Source organism: Geotrypetes seraphini, chromosome 1, assembly GCF_902459505.1.
Source record: "Geotrypetes seraphini chromosome 1, aGeoSer1.1, whole genome shotgun sequence".
Classification (NCBI taxonomy): domain Eukaryota; kingdom Metazoa; phylum Chordata; class Amphibia; order Gymnophiona; family Dermophiidae; genus Geotrypetes; species Geotrypetes seraphini.
Genome location: NC_047084.1, coordinates 519,603,654 through 519,622,156, shown reverse-complemented (window position 1 = coordinate 519,622,156; position 18,503 = coordinate 519,603,654). Strand labels below are relative to the sequence as shown.

The 18,503-nt window shown below is 43.5% G+C and overlaps 1 protein-coding gene across 3 annotated transcripts in view; it reads right to left on the bottom strand.

Moving 5' to 3' along the window:
• The window catches only part of FBN2 (fibrillin 2), a 617,508-nt gene that overhangs the window by 588,499 nt on the left and 10,506 nt on the right, over window positions 1-18,503 (bottom strand). For all 3 annotated transcript variants that reach the window (XR_004537713.1, XM_033928968.1, XM_033928969.1), the window contains exons 3-4: window positions 11,724-11,822; window positions 4,913-5,008 (exon numbers count right to left, since the gene is read on the bottom strand). Coding sequence is in view for 2 of the 3 variants with exons in the window: in XM_033928968.1 (XP_033784859.1) it covers window positions 4,913-5,008; window positions 11,724-11,822 (195 nt within the window). In the remaining variant the exon portion in view is untranslated. The remainder of the gene's footprint in view (window positions 1-4,912; window positions 5,009-11,723; window positions 11,823-18,503) is intronic.

Sequence of the window (18,503 nt, the reverse complement as noted above, 5' to 3'; positions counted from 1 at the left end):
AAAACCAAAAAGGAATACTCTCAATATCCTGTTAGGGGCCTGCTGCCTAACTCGGTACCTAAAATAGTAAATTTGAAGAACAGTATGAGCTTCCGCCTGAGCTGAAAGTCATCACTGCTAGAAGGTATAGGTGCTATGTTCGACCCTCGCACCACTGTGGGCAGCAGCAGAGATGAACCATTGTTGCCCAGCAACAATGCCATGGCCAAGTTACATTCCAAGTAGAAACATGAAGTTACATAAGAAGGGTGGAACACGACAGATAGAAAACTTTGGTGGGGTCACAGGCAGCATATCAGGCTAGTTGCCACGCAGGGAACCCCCTATGAAAGGAAACTATTTTTAAAGTAGACCAGGAAGGAGAGAGGGAGGGAGGGAGAGGAAACTTCAGACCTTAATGAAGAGAAAGGGAAGAGATGCCGGACCCTGAAGCTCTTCATTTAACCCAGGTGTGGGAGTGGGAGGAGAAATAAAAACAGGACCAGATGTGGGGGAGGGAATGGAGAAAGAAATGATGGGTCCAGAAACATAGGGATGGGGGGAGGGAGAGAGAGAGAGAGAGAGAGATGGTGGAAATGGGATGGAGGGAGGGAAAAGAAAAAGAAAAATATTGGGCCTGGGGGAGAAATGTTGGGGCCAGCATGTCAGGACCAGCAGCACCCAAGCGCACTGCTGCGTGGGCGTGCGCCACTTTTGAATGGCTGCCTCAGTTCTCGTGAGGAGCTAGTGAGAACTGAGGCAGCCATTCAGAAGTGGTGCATGCCCACGCAGCAGTGTGCTTGTGCGCCACTGGCCCTGACATGCCGGTAAACAGCAGGCAGCCATCCAGCGAAGCACTAGCGACTGACACAATTTGGAAGTGTCACGGGCCCAGGCACTAGCACACTTGTGCACCACGAGCCCCGACAATCAGCAGGCAGCCGTCCACCAATCTCCACAATTTAAAGGTACCGCCCGGGGGGGGGGGGGTTGTTATATTCGCTTCATAAGACGCATCCTTATTTCCACCCATTTTTTTTGGGAGGAAAAAGTACATTTTATAGCAAACAATACTCATATACCGTGCACCCATGTAAAACGCGCACACGGGTATAGCGCACGGGGAACAGAAATTTATGTAATAAAATTTTAATATAGCGCACACACGCGTATACCGCGCATGCTAAAACCTCCTGCCGCCTACTCCGAACCGGCATCCTCCCCCCCGCTTGCGTCACCCCCCTCCCCCGCGATCCTACATCCCCCCCAGCACCGCAAAGACAACTCTTACCCAATGGTCATGCAACGTAGAGCTTGCAAACTGATTCAACAAACTCACAACACTGTTTCGCAAAAATCTAAAAACATGGCTTTTTAACAAATCCCTACCAGGGGTCTAAAAAGACTCAGACTAATAATATAAGTCACCCAAAACAAAGACCATGTTAATAGTCAGTTGCTATTTATGATATATGAGGGGGTGCTGAAAAGTTCTCAGTCCAACCAACCAACTCCCTAAATTCTGAGCATTATTTTGCCTCTGTAGCTGAGAAGAGGGTTATCTTATCTCGTTAAGTGCCAATTTACAGAAACAAAATTCTATATTTTGGCATTGTTTCAAATCATTGATTGAACCATATCCACACCATTCTCTTCCTGGTTGGTCTGAGAAATTTTCAGCACTCCCTCAGACTATATGTATAATTTGATAACTTTATTTAGCATGTATAATTCTTTGTAACATATTTAGCTCTATACAAAATTCTATACACTTCTCCCCCCTATTCACGGGGGTTAGGGAGCCAGCCCGTGAAGAGGGAAAAATCACGAATAACTTTTGGATGGCTCTGACCCACCCCTGGACCTTACCTGTTGGTCTAACAGTGACGCGGGGCAGGAGTGATCTTCCTACACTCCTGCCCCATGCAGAGCCGTGCTGCTGAGTTCCCGTGGTCTCATGAGACTACAACAGGAACTCCCTGTTGTAGTCTCATGAGACCACGGGAACTCACAGCACGGCTCTGCATGGGCCAGGAGTGTAGGAAGATCGCTCATGCCCCACATCACCGCTAGACCAACAGGTAAGGTCCATGCTCCGATCGCCCCCACACCACCTCCGATTGCCCCCCTCCGCCTCCGATTTCCCCCCTCCCCCGCTGCCTCTGATCGCTTTCCTCAGCCTCTGATTGCCTTCCCCCCTCCCCCCCGCCTCCTCCGCCTCCCTCCAAGTCCCGGGGCCATTTTTTTTATGCCAACAAGCAATTCTCAAGGGGGGGGCCTGGGGAAAAAAACACGGATAATCAAAACCGCGAACTAGTGCTGCCCAATTCAAAGAAAAATATTTTGATTCGATTCGATTCACCCTGTTGAATCGATTTTTCGATTCGATTCACTGTTAATGACACAGCTTTTTAAGTTTAAACATTTTATTTAACCAAGGCAATATCATATCAAAAATTCCCAGCTTCCATCCCCAGCCCCCCAGACTCACCAGCCCCCCTTCTGATTCCCAGCTTCCATCCCCATCCCCCAAGACTCACCAGCCCCCCTGCCAATTTCAGCTTCCATCCCCAGCTCCCCCTGCCGATTCTGAGCTTCCATCCCCAGCCCCCTGCCGATTTCAGCTTCCATCCCCAGCCCCCAAGACTCACCAGCCCCCCTGCCGATTCTGAGCACTCCCTGCCGATTCTCAGCTCCCCCTGCTGATTCTGAGCACCCCTTGCCGATTGTCAGCCCCCCTGCCGATTCTGAGCACCCCCTGTCGATTCTTTGCTGCCCCTGCCGATTCTCAGCCCCTTGCCAATTCTGAGCACCCCCTGCCGATTCTCAGCTCCCCCTGCTGATTCTCAGCCCTCCCTGCTGATTCTCAGCCCCCCCTGCCGATTCTGAGCACCCCCCTGCCGATTCTCAGCCCCCCTGCTGATTCTGAGCACCCCCTGCCGATTCACAGCCCTCTCTGCCGGTTCAGTTACTTACTCGACTGGATGTGGAATCACGGGGAAGAGAGGAGAAATGCGGAGACAGTCAAAAAATACCCTTTGCTTCCGACTGGTCCACTGCACGAGGTCTGCTCGCTCCCCCTTGACGCTCCCAAGTCCTTTCGTTTCTTCTGATGTAACTTCCAGTTTTGCAAAACTGGAAGTTACATTAGATGGGAACGAGTCCAGCGGCCAGCAGTGAAAAAATAATGAACTTTAATCGTGATGAATCGGTAAGTCCGTTTTTTTATAAAAACGAACCAATTCGAATCGATTCACCTGATTCGAATCGGTGAACCGATTCGAATCGTGAATCGGGCAGCACTACCGCGAAAATTGAAACCGTGAATAGGGAGGGGGGAAGTATATAACAATATGTTGCCTGTAACTTGCCTAAAACTCTAATTAATGCGGATTCAGCAGGATACAAGATTGTACATAACATAAGTTAATGTGCCCAATGGTTTTCTTAAAGTGGAGTGGTTTTTTTTTAGATCTATGACTGTTATAGGACCACTGTGCTGCTTGTATGCTTGATAGTACCTGCTTCAGAAGTAAAATCTTAACCAATATTGGCTTTAATGAGGTCTTTCTCCACTTAATTGAGTTGGCTAGTTATCCTGAATTACCCCCTCCCCCCCCCACCACCACCACCACCACCAATACCAGAAGAGAGTAGATTTTTGGAGGTTTATTTTTTAGAGTTCTGCTTTTTCCTTCTTTATTCTTTTCTTAAAATATCCCAATGCAGATTAGTTGAATCAGCAGCTCTACAGTGGACTTTGAGCAGATTCTCCAGATTTCAATGAGCAATTTTAACTGACATAGCATTTCTCCAGATTAAACCCTTGAAGTTCAGCAAAATGTATCCACCAAATCTGGGGATTTGTAAATTCCATCAAACTCAGATCACTCTATTCCACCTAGTACTGTACACAAGAGAACAGAATTTGATTCTCAGATCTGCCTCTTACTCCTCAGGTATCTTGGATTCTACAGAGGAGCACTTCAGCTGTCATCACTCCATATCGCCTATTTCTTGGTACTAGAATGCAAATAGAAGCCAACTGAATTTCAGTTTTGATTTCAAGTTTGGTGCCCAAGCCATCTCAAAATCTGAATTTGTTCTGTTTTGGTTTTAGCCAAAAATTGTTAACATTATTTGTATTTTAGCTGTATGTTAAAATCAATAAAACTCTTTGAACTAAAAAAATATATATATACAAGTGTGTTTTTGGCTGAAACCAAAACTGTGAATTGTCTCTGACACTGGTGCAGTCCCCACTCCATTTCTTCCTCCCCTGAACAGGAGCAGCTCCTCTCTGCCCCCCACCGGAACAATAGCAGCCCTTTCCCAGACCCTCACCAACACCCGTAGACCCCCTGGGGCCTACCTTACAAACATTGGTGGTCCAGTGGTGCAATCAAGGCAGGAGTAATACCCACTCACTCCTGCCCCTGCCAGCTCTACTGTCAAAATGGCTGCCATGGCTTCAAGGAGAAGTCTGCTGTTGGGGTTTTTTTTGGGGGGAGGGAGGGGAGTTGCTCCTGTTCAGGTCTGGACAATTTCCTAAAAGAAAAGTTCATAAGCTATTATAAATATGGACTTGGAGAAATCCGCTGCTTATTTCTTGGCTAAGCAGTGCTGATTAGGGGGTGACCGGTTTTGGTTTCAGATGAAAACAAGTGATGAGATTCAGTTGAATAAAATGGTCTTGGTTGTCCTCTAACTGCATTACAGGGAATTGCAATCTATGCTTTTCAATCAAAGAACTGCCACTGAAATGGCTGGGCTAGATGGAAAAGCATGAGAGAACAAGATATAGTGAAAATCTAAAATAGTTGTAAATGAATGCTCAAAGCACTATAGACCCAGCTAGGGTAAATTCCAGTTGAGGAAGCTGCTGGAACAAAAAATAAATATATTAAACAATAACACAGAGAAACTGACTTACGCTGTCCACAGTGTATCCCCATGTACCCTTTCTGGCACTGACATTGATCCTCAGTGCAGGTTCCACCATTCATACATCGGACACTGCATTGTTGAACTGCAAGAAAATAGAGGTGCACACAGCTCAAGACAAGTTACATTCATGTATATCAGTAAATCATGAAGGGTTACATTCAGGCACTAAGTATTTCACTGTTCTGAGAGTGCTTATAATCCAGTAGTCTCAAACTCGCGGCCCGGGGATCACATGCGGCCTGCCAGGTACTATTTTGAGGCCCTCGGTATGTTACCATTGTTCTGGAACGTTGCCTGCCTCACTGCTGTAACCTCACACAAGTGCTTTCCTGCATCTGTACGGTTCATAGCCTTTAAGCACACGAGACAAACGCGCGCCGACAAACAAGTGCTAACAATTCAGCGCAAGACTTCAGCGTGCCGCAGGAAAACCTTCTTTTAAAGGGCTTCGACAGGGAGTGTAGGTAGGGAACCCCCCCTTTACTTAACAGGGATTGCGCTGGCATTGGGGGGGGGGGTTTAGAGGGTTGTAACCCCACATTATACTGAAAACTTAACTTTTTCCCTATTTTTTAGGGAAAAAGTTAAGTTTTCAGTATAATGTGGGGGGTTATACCCCCTACACTCCCCCAACACGGCAGCGCGAAGCAGCGTGATCCCTATTAAGTAGAGTGGGGGGATTCCCCCCACACACCCCCCGTCGGAGCCCTTTAAAAGAAGGTTTTCCTGTGGCACGCTGAAGTCTTGCGCTGAATTGTCGGCGCTCGTTTGTCTCGTCACCGTGAAACTCTATAGTTTATAAATCTTTCCTTAATTGCTTCTGATAATTTCAGCTATACACAGCTGAAAGCAGTGCAACATGCAGAAAGTGAAAAATTATAACGAATTTTAACTCGTATAAAGTTGTCATTTCTTTAATAAGACATCAACTATTTTTTCTGCGGCCCTCCAAGTACCTACAAATCCAAAATGCGGCCCTGCAAAGGGTTTGAGTTTGAGACCACTGTTATAATCTAAGGGATTGATATAGAGATGCTCCTGCCTGCTTAAATCACCTGTATGGGACTATCCACTATTATTCAGTAGCACATTAAATTTCCATGTTTGTGTAGCTGGCTATCCCTTATCTGGCTGTGTAAGATGCAGCACTTAACCACCTACATGTAGCAGTTAAATTGGAATGCATAAAATTCTCTCCTATCATTATCCGTTTTCACTTAGGCAGTTAAGTGCTGCATATTACACAGCCAGATAAGGGATAGCCAGCTGCACAAACCTGGATATTTAATGCCAGTGCCCAGACATGCCAGAGGTGGCCAAATAAGTGATGACCACCTCTACATAGTAACATAGTAGATGACGGCAGATAAAGACCCGAATGGTCCATCCAGTCTGCCCAACCTGATTCAATTTAAATTGTTTTTTTTTTTTTCTTCTTAGCTATTTCTGGGCGAGAATCCAAAGCTTTACCCGGTACTGTGCTTGGGTTCCAACTGCCGAAATCTCTGTTAAGACTTACTCCAGCCCATCTACATCCTCCCAGCCATTGAAGCCCTCCCCTGCCCATCCTCCTCCAAACGGCCATACACAGACGCAGACCGTACAAGTCTGCCCAGTAACTGGCCTAGTTCAATCTTTAATATTATTTTCTGATTCTAAATCTTCTGTGTTCATCCCACGCTTCTTTGAACTCAGTCACAGTTTTACTCTCCACCACCTCTCTCGGGAGCGCATTCCAGGCATCCACCACCCTCTCCGTAAAGTAGAATTTCCTAACATTGCCCCTGAATCTACCACCCCTCAACCTCAAATTATGTCCTCTGGTTTTACCATTTTCCTTTCTCTGGAAAAGATTTTGCTCTACGTTAATACCCTTTAAGTATTTGAACGTCTGAATCATATCTCCCCTGTCTCTCCTTTCCTCTAGGGTATACATATTCAGGGCTTCCAGTCTCTCCTCATACGTCTTCTGGCGCAAGCCTCCTATCATTTTCGTCGCCCTCCTCTGGACCGCTTCAAGTCTTCTTACGTCTTTCGTCAGATACGGTCTCCAAAACTGAACACAATACTCCAAGTGGGGCCTCACCAATGACCTGTACAGGGGCATCAACACCTTCTTCCTTCTACTGACTACGCCTCTCTTTATACAGCCCAGAATCCTTCTGGCAGCAGCTGAACATTAAGGAACCCCTAAGGAAATGGAAAGTTACGTGGCTCAGCCAAGGTCACCGAAAGTATCAGAGTATCAGTGGGATTTGAATTCTGAATTTCCCGCTACTTAGCTCATTTCTTTAGCCAACAGGCTACTCTTTGACACCTACTGCATCTAGCTACTGTGACATATCATTCATGGAAAACTGAAATACAAAAAGAGAATGACGCCTTACTCAGTAAACAAAGTGATATGAGGGAGCAAATTAATTTAAAACTCTGTGAATCAATACAATATGAAAAAGAGGTTATTCATAATTCAACAGTACAAACTCATATTACTGATTATGCCCCCAGAGTTTAAACTATAGATCTACATATGCAAGTATAATTTCATAATCGTGAGAACTTCCAAAAGGTGATACCAATTGACACCACAGTTTTCACAAGAATATTTAAAACTAAGGGTTCCTTTTACTAAGGTGCGCTAGCATTTTTAGCGTGCGCGCACAGGATTTTAGCGCGTGCTAAACCCGCGCTACGCTTCTAGAACTAGCGCCAGCTCAATGCTGGCGTTAAAGTCTAGCACGCGGGGCAGTTCAGCGTGCGCTATTCCGCGTGTTAAAGCCCTAACGCACCTTTGTAAAAGGAGCCCTAAAAGTATATTTCTAAGCATAGTCCAGTGAATGATATCAATTAATGCCAGAGACCACATGTTGCCTAACCTAATGAATACAGAACTTTCAAAGTCACAGCTTCCTTGTGGCGGTGAGCTTTGAAAAGGACCATAAGAACATAAAGATAGCCACACTAGGTCAGATCAGCGACGCACCTAGCCCAGTATTCTGTTTCCACAGTGGACAATCTAGGTCACAAGTACCTGGAAGAAGCCCAATAGTAGCAACATTCCATGCTACTGATCCCAGAACAAGCAGTGGCTTCCCCCATGTCTGTCTCAATAGCTTTTCCAAAGAAACTTATCCAAATTTTTTTTAAAGCCCAGTTACACTAATCGCTGTTACCACATCCTCTGGCAACGAGTTTCCAAGTAGAGAATGATACGGTGGCTGTTACCCGCGGCTAACTGCGGGCAGCCGTGGGTAACCTGCCGAAACAGTGGGGGGGAAAAGTGCTCAGTGCGGGTACAGGGACAAGACCATCCACCGCCCCATGGAGTGGTGAATGGCCTTGGCTCCGAAGTTAAGGGAGGGAACACGCGCAGCCCCCTCCCTCCTTCCTACCTATCGGCCGCAACTATCTCCCTCCCTCTTACCTTCGGGTGCATTTTATTTTACAGGGTAATTTGTTCAAGCCGCTTGAGCCTGCCTGAAGTCGCGTGTGTCTGCAACTTCTGGTTGCGTCAGAGGAGAAGCTTCTGCCCGCAGACACACGCGACTTCAGGCAGGCTCCAGCATCTTGAACACATTACCCTGTAAAGTAAAACATGCCACGAAGGTAAGAGGGAAAGTGATGCTTGGACCGCATGAGGGGTGCTGAAGGGCAGTGGAAATGAACAGATGCTGAAGGGGGGTGGCAAGAGGGAAGGGTGGTGGTGGAAAGGAAAGGAACAGAAGCTGAAGGGAAATGGGGAAGAGAGAGTGGGGAGAAGATGCTGAAGGGAAATGGGGAAGAGAGAGTGGGGAGAAGATGCTGAAGGGGAATGGGGAACAGAGAGTGGAGAGAAGACCCTGGAAAAAGACAGAGATGCCAGACTATGGAGGGAGCGGAGGGAAGAAGATGGGTGCCAGACCAATTGGGAGGAGGGGTGGGGGGAGAGATGGAAGAGAGAGGCACAGTAAGAGCAAATGAAAGATGCAGAGAGAAGGCACACAGTGGATGGAAGGAATTGAATGAGGAGAAGATGAGGAAAGCAGAAACCAGACAACAAAGGTAGAAAAAAATTTCTATTTATTTTCTTTTTTTGCTTTAGGATAAACTAGTATATTAGTTGTGCTGATAAAAATATATAAACAAAGCCCTGCCAGCTGAATACCTCTTTCTTTAGTTCATCAGCCAGAACTTGGATTTGTAAGGAAGGAATAAGCTAAATATTGCAGTACTGAGGTTTGTATGGATGCTGCGGAGACAGTAGTCGTGGGGAGGGGACGGGGCGGGGACAGGGACAAATTTTTCCCCTTGTCATTCTCTATTTCAAAGCTTAACTATTCTTTGAGTGAAAAGATATTTCCTCTTGTTTTAAAGATATTTCCATGTAACATCATTTCGTATCCTCTAGTCTTTGTAATCTTAAAAAAATAAAATAAAATATTGATTCACTTATATCAGCTCTATGCCACTCAGGATTTTGTAGACCTCAATCATATCTTATCTCAGGTGTCTCTTTTCCAGGCTGAAGAGCCCTAAACTCTTTAGCCTTTCCAATGCACACAGGGCTAGATCCAGTAAATGTTCAAAAATCAGCACTGGAAATGTCCTTTTTTAGAGCTATTCTATAAAAGTCGCTCCGGGCTAAGTGCAGATATTTTTCAGTGCTGATTTTTGAGCAACATTTACTGAATCTGGCCCTTGTGTGCATTGAATTTTTGTTTATTTTCAACCCATGGCCCTTTTCAGAGTTCACTTTAGCCTCTCAATCAGCTGATCCAATAAAATACTGCTACATCATTCAAAATGGCATTAAGAGAAAATCTTCAGAAATTCACTCCTTTGAGATCTGCTAAAACATACATTCACCAGAATTCCATATAAAGCACTAAAAATTGCACTCACAATTAATCGAATAACAAGCTAATTAGCTACTAAACAATGATAGAGAGGGATCTAAGTTCATTTCCTCCTGAACAGGGATAAAAGATCTCCATAACACCCCTGACCACAGATGACCTCAAAGATATGCAGAATTTCATGAAAAAGGAAAGAATGTTAGAAAAAAAATGACACCCCAAATTTGATAGTAGACTGCTGGACAAGCATGCATCAGAACCTGCAAAAGTATAACTACATCAACTCAAATAGCACTGACATTCCACAAAACATAGCATATAGTCCACGGGTCACATGAAGGTCGCACAGAGGAGCTCATTAGTCATGCTCCTTTGTTGACCCAACTTCACTGGCATCCAGTCATTTGGCACATGCTGCAGGCTCCTTCTTCTTCACCCAGGCACCCCAGTGACATCACTGAGGGCAGGCAGCAATATTACGGAGCAGGATACAGCAGGCAGTAGAACAGGAACAGTGCATACAAACCCTATTACATTACATGTAGGTCTACTAACCCCCGCATTTATCCACAAAGTTCAATGCGGGTAACAAAAGAGAAACTAGAGCATCCTCCAGGATGTCACAGGGTAACAATAAAGCTATTATATACGATGCACTAAAGTTAGACTGCAAACGTAATGAACAGAAATGTCTTCAATTGTTTCCTAAACTGATAAGAGTTTCTAACTGACCTAAGCAACAAAGGTAATGTATTCCATAGCAAAGCAGCCTGATATGATTTTTAATAAGGGAGTGAGAACTGAGGCCCAGCAGGCAAGTATATAAAAATTACCTGAACATAAGCATGCAAACTGAACTACTGAAGCACATATATATATGGTAATGAGTGAAGCAAGATAACCGCGGGAAACCATCTTCATGTCATTCTTTAAAGAGAGAGGGAAGAATCAGAGTATGAATGGCCACAACCACTGGCCCACAAGCTTTGCTTTGAAGAATGCTGATGTAGAAGGACTGAGGTTGAAATAGACACTAGAAAATGACATGGGATTATTTCCCGCGGGAACGGTGATGAATTTTGTCACCGTGTCATTCTCTAGCCAGTATCCTGTTTCCAACAGTGGTCAACCCAGGTCCCAAGTACCTGGCAAAATCCCAAGTAGTAAAACAGATTTTATGCTGCTCATGCTAGGAATCAGCAGTGGATTTCCCCGAGCCATCTTAATAATGGCCTATGGACTTCTCTTTTAGGAAATTAGCTAAACCTTTTTTAAACCCTGCTAAGCTAACTGATTTCACCATAACTGTTATGTGATGCAAAGTGATATGCTCAACAGATGTGAGCACATCACTTAAAATAAGACTATAGCCCCATTTCTTTGTGAAGTATGTGTTTAAGATGTAAGGGGCTCTTTTACAAAACCATGCTAAAATGTGGCCTGCGCTATGAGTAGCACGTGGGTTTCCTGCACACTGAGGCCACTTTTAGTGTGGCTATAAAATGCCCACATTTTCCATGCGAGCAATAATGATCATGCGCTAATATTCCCATTAGCGACGTGGCCATTAGTGCATGAGCCCTTAACTACACCTATTTTACTGGCATTAAGGGCTCACAGTCAAACCCAAACACACATGAGAAGTGCACACTGATGCCAAAACTACCATGGGACACCTGAGCGCACCCCATGACAGTGGATTTAACCTGCAGTAAGCACGCATTAGTGCTTACCACAGCTTAACAAAAGGACCCCTAAGTCTATTGCAAGATAGATCTACTATCTCAGATACCTTGAATAAGAGATCTTTCTGCTTCATCTCTAGCAGTATACTGTGCAGTTTTGAGGAGTTGTTCTACATTTGAAACAATTCTAAAAGAATCAATACAGTTCAAAAAAAAAAAGTAAGGAAACAGCAGAAGGGGAAAAAGCCAAAAATGCATGCATAGAAGAAGCACTTACTAGATTTAGATCCACAGGTAGGCGATATCTGCCCATTCGAGCAAGTGCACATGTTAGGACGGGAACAAAATCCATCCCCACAACTATTTCGACAAATTGCTAGAAGAGAAAGAGCATTTTTTTTTTAAATTACAGCCAAGGCAATTTCCCTGCCCATCTTAGAGCTGAAGAAAAGTTATTTCTGGTAAACAAAATCACATTGTTCTTCAAGAAGAAGGATTAAGGTTGACAATGTGGATGCTTGTCCCTAAGAGGAAAATTGCTTAATTAAAAGAATGCATCCATAAAGCATCAAAACCACACCAGACATGTTTCCCACAGATGCAGTGTTTGATGTGTTACACACATATAATTAAGATCTTGTGTTTTATGCTACTAGAACAGTCCATTCCATGAAGTCCAGTACATAGGCTAGTTATAGTCTGGGTGTCATTATGACAGCAATCCTGTAAAAACTCAAACAATGGAACAAACCATAAACATCAGTAAATAAACCCCTGGGCATCCAATGTGTGTCATGGAATGTGCTATACAAGTGTTAAGTGTGCAGGGTTCTGTCAGATCAATACCGTTTGCTCTGTAAGTATTTGTCTGCTAACAAGATTTGATGGTGGCAGGGAAAATTCACTGGGTTTACACTCATTCTTCTAAATGTTACCTTGATGTTAAGTAAATTTATATCCTAGGAACTTCCCTGCAACTAGGGCCCATGTGGATGCATCCAGAGTATTAACTTAGTAGGCATGAGAAAGATCCACAATCTCCTCTCAGGGAAAGGAGGAATGGTCTGGATCCAGTCTGAAAAGGAGCGGAAGATGGTCTTTTGAAGACCAGAACTAACTGAATCCCCAGCAGGGCTGCCATCATTCAACTAGAGAAGTATGAGCTTAAACAAGAACAGCTGAAGGACCAGAAAGACACATTTCAGTTCCATAAGTAACAAAAAGAAGGGTCAGAAGGAAAATATATGACAAGGATCAAGACTCAGATCACAGTATGTGCTTCTAAAAATTCAGTTTTTGTCCTAGCCAATGATTGAAAAGAGGAGTCTATAGTCTGTTAAGACACTGAGGCTTCTCTTTGTGCCATAGCCTGAACCCTAAGGGGCTCATAATCAAAAGAGAAAAACGTCCAAAAACCAGCCTAAGTCGGCACTTGGACGAACATTTCTCAAAAACATCCAAGCGCCGACAATAAAAACGGGTTTTGGACGTATTTCTAAACGATCTAAGCCTTCATAGAGCCGCTCAACATCCAAAGCTAAACGGGGTGGTTTGGGAGGCGTGTCAAGGGCGGGAGTTGGGCGGGATGTGGGCTGGCTTAGACTTAGTAGTACAGCATATAAAACCAAAAGTTTTACAACAGAGCTTGGACGGAACTTGGACGTTGTCACTTAGACCATGTAAAACATGTAAAAAATGTAGAATATGTAGAACATGGTCTAAGTCACAAAAACCCACCTAAACTCACCAGATAAGCACTTCAAACACATTACACACACCCCTACACACTACCCCAGTGATCACCAACCCCCCCCCCATAAAAATTTTATTCACAACTTTAAATTTCAGCCTCCAGACCATCATCACCTGGCCGCCTGGCATAGGAAAGCCTAGTCGTCCAGCCCAGAGGCAGCTTAAGTCGTCTTGGGGGTGGGTTAGGGACCCAAAGAGAAGAGGACCCTGTAATCACTGCATTGATACTTAAATATGTGCACTCCCCTATACACCCCCAAAACCTTTTTGTACTGGCATATAAGTGGCTCCTGCAGCCATAAGGGCTATTGGGGTGGTAGATAAGTGGGTCTAGTGCAGGGGTGTCCAATCTGCGGCCCGAGGGACGCATGCGGCCCAGTGAAGTATTTTGTGCGGCCCCAGTCAAGGGCGATGCAATGTTTTCCTCTTCTGCCCCCGGGTGTTTACTGTCTTGCCGGCTCCTTCCTCTGTCTTGCTGCAGCATTTGCATGTTTGTGCGGCCCCAGAAACATTTTTTTTGGCCAATGCGGCCCAGCGAAGCCAAAAGGTTGGACACCCCTGGTCTAGTGGATTATGGAGGTAATTTGGGGGGCTTACCATGACCTATAAGGGAGCTGTAGTGAGGAGAAGCCATGGCACCCTTTTTGTGAAGTTCACAGCAGTGCCCTGTAAGGTACCCCACTATTTAGGTGGCATGTCTGGGTGTGCAGTCCATCACTTTGCAGACCCCTCCCACGTCCAACAGGGCTTGTTCTAGGCATTTTGGATTTGGACGGAAAGTTGGACGATTTAGCGGCTTGGACGATCAAATCGGTAGGACGTATTAGACGATTTTTGAAAGTAAAAAAAAGTTGGACGTCTCTTTAGAAATTGTGTCTTACATTTGGAGCATTGAGATCAAGCATCAAATTACGGCGTCTCAATGGCCACAAATTTGATCTTGGAGGATGAGATGTGCAATGTCTGCATCTATGAGACAAACTTGGTTTTTTCTGTTACATAGAGCATTTTAGACCCCTGTTCGTTTACATAAATTAGATAGCTCTAAGTCTGATAGATGTTGGCACTGCAATCTCGAAGTTGGGACTTTAGATCATCTATTATTCTATTGTCCATTTATTTTAGATTTTTGGAAATCAATATGGGGCCAAATAAATAATTTATTGGAAAATCCGGTGGCCCTGTCATATGATACTATTTTATTTGGCATGTCAATGGGGGCAAAGAGTCAAATATCCTCAAAAAATAATAAGCTCTTGCTAATTATGACTGGAGTCGCCATTCAACAAATTACTTTTAATTGGAAGAATTGGAGTAGATTAAACTTTAATTTTTGGTGGAATTCTTTATGTCATATATATAAGATGGAAAGAATATTAGCCATATAGAAAGGACATTTTAATAAATTCAAAGATGTTTGGGGACCATTAACAGATTATTGTAATGAGTAAATAACACTTTTCCCTTACTTACATAAGTGTAACTGAGAGGCGGAGTGGGGGGGGTTTCTGATTTTACATTATGTGCTTGGATTAGTAGAAAAGAATATATTATAAGTTATACTTGATTACATATGATATGGTAAGGGTGAGGGGGGGATAAATTTCATTAATTTAAAATGATTGTAATAGAAATTCAAGTGTTGTTATGAAAAATAAGGAGATATATGTAATAGGATGGGATATTTATTGTTGTGCATTACTGGGTATAATAAAATGTTTAAAGTGTTTGAGGAAGAAGGATGGGGGGAGGGACAGATTTCATGTCAGATTAATTGTATTATCAAAAAGGGATGTATAATTATATATAAATTTGGAAGGAATATTTTATTGATATGGAAAAGGGTGGGAGGTGGGGGGGGGGAATAAAAACATGTATAATAATATTGTTTAAGAATGCCAAGTGTGTTATGTAAATTAATTGTAATAATACTGTACACTTGTTGAAAGAAATAAAAAGGAATAAAGATTTAAAAAAAAAAAAAAAAAGAAATTCAAGTGATATCTGTAAGTTTAAATGTTATTTCTGTTTACACTTGTTGTAAGTTGTAAAAATGAATAATGAATTTAAAAAGAAAAAAAAATGTGTCTTAGGCTCTTTTGAACTTTGGACGACTTGTGAGATGGACATAAACGGACTTAGACGTCCCTTTCGATTATGCCCCTCTAAGTTTGTAAGTTACTCTGTAAAAAAGTACAAACACAGAAAAAAAAGCCAAAAGTGATAACTATATTTATCAAGTGACTCATAGAGACATTGGACTTGTAGTATTTGGGTTTACATTTATTTGTAAACTTCTGAAAGATATGCAAACCTGGTAATGAACTATGTAAATATGGACAGCTACATACGAGAACACCAGCATCAAGTGCTTTGAAATGATATCACAAGTTCTATGTAGAAAAAGAAAGTCCCCACTGACTAAATACAATCACCCAAGCTTCACTACACTCATCTAAATCAGTGTTTCTCCAACTTCTTCAAGCAAAGTACCCCCTATGTCTAACAAATATCAACCCCACCCAAGCTCTACCCCAGACCCTACCCCCATAATAGTCCTAATTGTTTGAGGGTTTTTTCAAAATCTTTATTCATTTTTACATCTCACAAGTGTACAATAATAAAACAGTTGATTCATATAGAACACTTGAAAATCTTTCTTATTATCAACATAAATGTATAAATTGAAGACCCTTCCCCCACCCTCCCTTTTCTTCAAAATAAATCAATCAATCATATTATACATATATTATATTCAAAGATATTGCAGAATCAATAATAAATCTAGTCCTAATTGTAATGCGATTTCTTCTATTCATTTTTCATATGCACACAATACAGTCTTAATACATAATGGTAACCATAAAATTTTTAAAAACCCACAAAGCACACTGTACACAGAGAAAATGTTAATTATCATTTATATTTGTTATTTTTCAAAGAGGTTAAAGCAGATGACTTTAAAATATGCAATGTCACCTCAGTAACAACTATAGAAAAATAGACAAATATAGTACAAAATATAGACAGCAGATATAAATTCTCAAAACTGACACATTTCGATCACTAAATTGAAAATAAAATAATTTTTCTTACCTTTGTAGTCTGGTGATTTCATGAGTTTCTGGCTGCACTTCCTTCTGATTGTGCATCCAATATTTCATTCTTTCTACCTCCTGCACACTTCCTCTCCTCCGATCCTCACTCCCTTCACCCAAACAACATCTCTCTCTGTCCCTCCATGAGTCCAACGTTTCTTCCTCTCTCCTCCACCCCCATTGGCAACATCTCCCTCTCTCTCTCACTGTCCTTCTCTCATTCCCTCCCTTGCTGTAAAGGGAGTGGGGGAAAGAGAGAGAGAGATCCAGGGTGCATCTCTTCCACTCCCTCCACTGCCACATCCAACATTTCTCCCTCTCATCCCCTGGATCATGTGCAACATTTTTCACCACTGCCCACCAGCTCCATGCCCATTTCTCCTTCTATCACCCCTCTCCAGCAACATGCCACATCTCTCCCTCCATCACTATGCACAACATTCCTCCCCTTGCATCCCCTTCAATTTGTCCCTCTGTTCCCTAGCCACCACCATATCCAACATTTAGCCCCCTCACCCCTTTCTACCTCTTTGTTTACTCCTGGCAGAATACTGTGTGTATCTCCATCACTTCATTCTGCTCATGGATCCAACATCTCCCATCTTCTCCCCTTCCACCTCTTGTGTATCTCTCTCTCCCTCTCATCTACCCCCATGTCCAATACCTCTCTCTCTCTCCCTTCCTTGTGCCCTGTGTCAAATCTCTCTATTCCTCTCCATGCACCTTCTATCCCTTTCTCTCCTCCATTATTTGCAGTTTCATCTTCTCCCCTCACCATTCATGTCTCCCTCTACTCCCCCATCTTTCCTTCTTCTCACCCTCCACTCTCCTCCCCATATGCTACCAGATTTTCTTCCACTTCTCTCTTCCCTCCCTGTACCATCAAATATCATTCCTCTTCTTCCCTGTACTCCAAGGCTTGATTCTTCGGGTTGCGGTATCAGCAGTGACTGATATGCTGCCTGCCGCTAACCTGGAAGTCTCCCCTCTGCCGCAGAGAGACTTCTGAGTCAGCAGCAGGCAGTGTGTGGGAATTGCTACCAATACTGTGATGAGATTAAATGCTGATTTGGCACCACCACCACCCCTGCCTCCAATTTGATGCTGATTCGCCCCTCCCCCCGCCTCCGACTTAAACAGCAGCGGTAAACAGGCTGCTCGACGGCCTGCCTGCCAGGGCTTACCTCTGCCGCGTCATCAATGATGTCATCAGTAACGTGGCAGAGAGAAGGCAACAACGGGCAAGCCAGGAACAGCCTGTTCACCACTGCTGCTGCTTTGACCCGGAGGAAACAGATCCATTCACCAAAGTGAATTGGTGAATCGATTCAAATGAATCAGGCAACACTACTGTATACCCCCAACAAGTGGCTCGTGTACCATATCGCGTGTTGAGAAACACTGATCTAAATGACCTAACAAGAACTCGAATAACAATGTAATACATCTCTAATGGAGAATCAGCTATATTTAACATTAACTTATTCATTTATAAACCATCTTTATAAAATGTTAAATTTAGCCTAAAAGGTGTACAGAGAATATAAAAAAACAGCAGGGTAGATATATTCAAAGGGGTTTAACTGGGTAAGAAAAACTCCTGTCAGGTTACTAAGCCTGCTGGTTACTGATATTCAGCAGTACTTAACCAGGTAGTGCCATTGAATATCACTGCTAACTGGCCATTCCTTAACCGGATAGGTTAGGAGTAGTCAGGGGCACTGCTCCCTCTAAGCTGAGTGGGAGTCTTCCATCTTCAGTCCTGCCAGTGGGAGGAACTGTTTCACTATCACATTTTTAATATTTACTGCCAATCTCATCTTAGCCCTCTCCTCAAATCACTCCATTGGCTCCCTAGCCACCTCCTTATACAGTTCAAACACCTATTACTAACCTACAAGTGTGTTCATGCTGCAGCCCCTCAGTATCTCTCCTTATATGCCTCCCCGAGAACTCTGTTTCTCAGATAAGCTGCTTTTATCTTTACCCTTCTCCTCCACTTCTAATTCCAGACTTCATTCCTTTCATCTAGCTGCCCCTTTTGCCTGGACAACAGACAAAGATTCAATGCCCGACAACATGATGCACGACCTGCTCCTACTGGAGCGCTGGTCTAGGAACTGGCAACTCAGCTTCAATGCCAAAAAATGCAAAGTTATGCACCTGGGCAGCCATAATCCATGCAAGACTTATTCCCTTAATGGCGA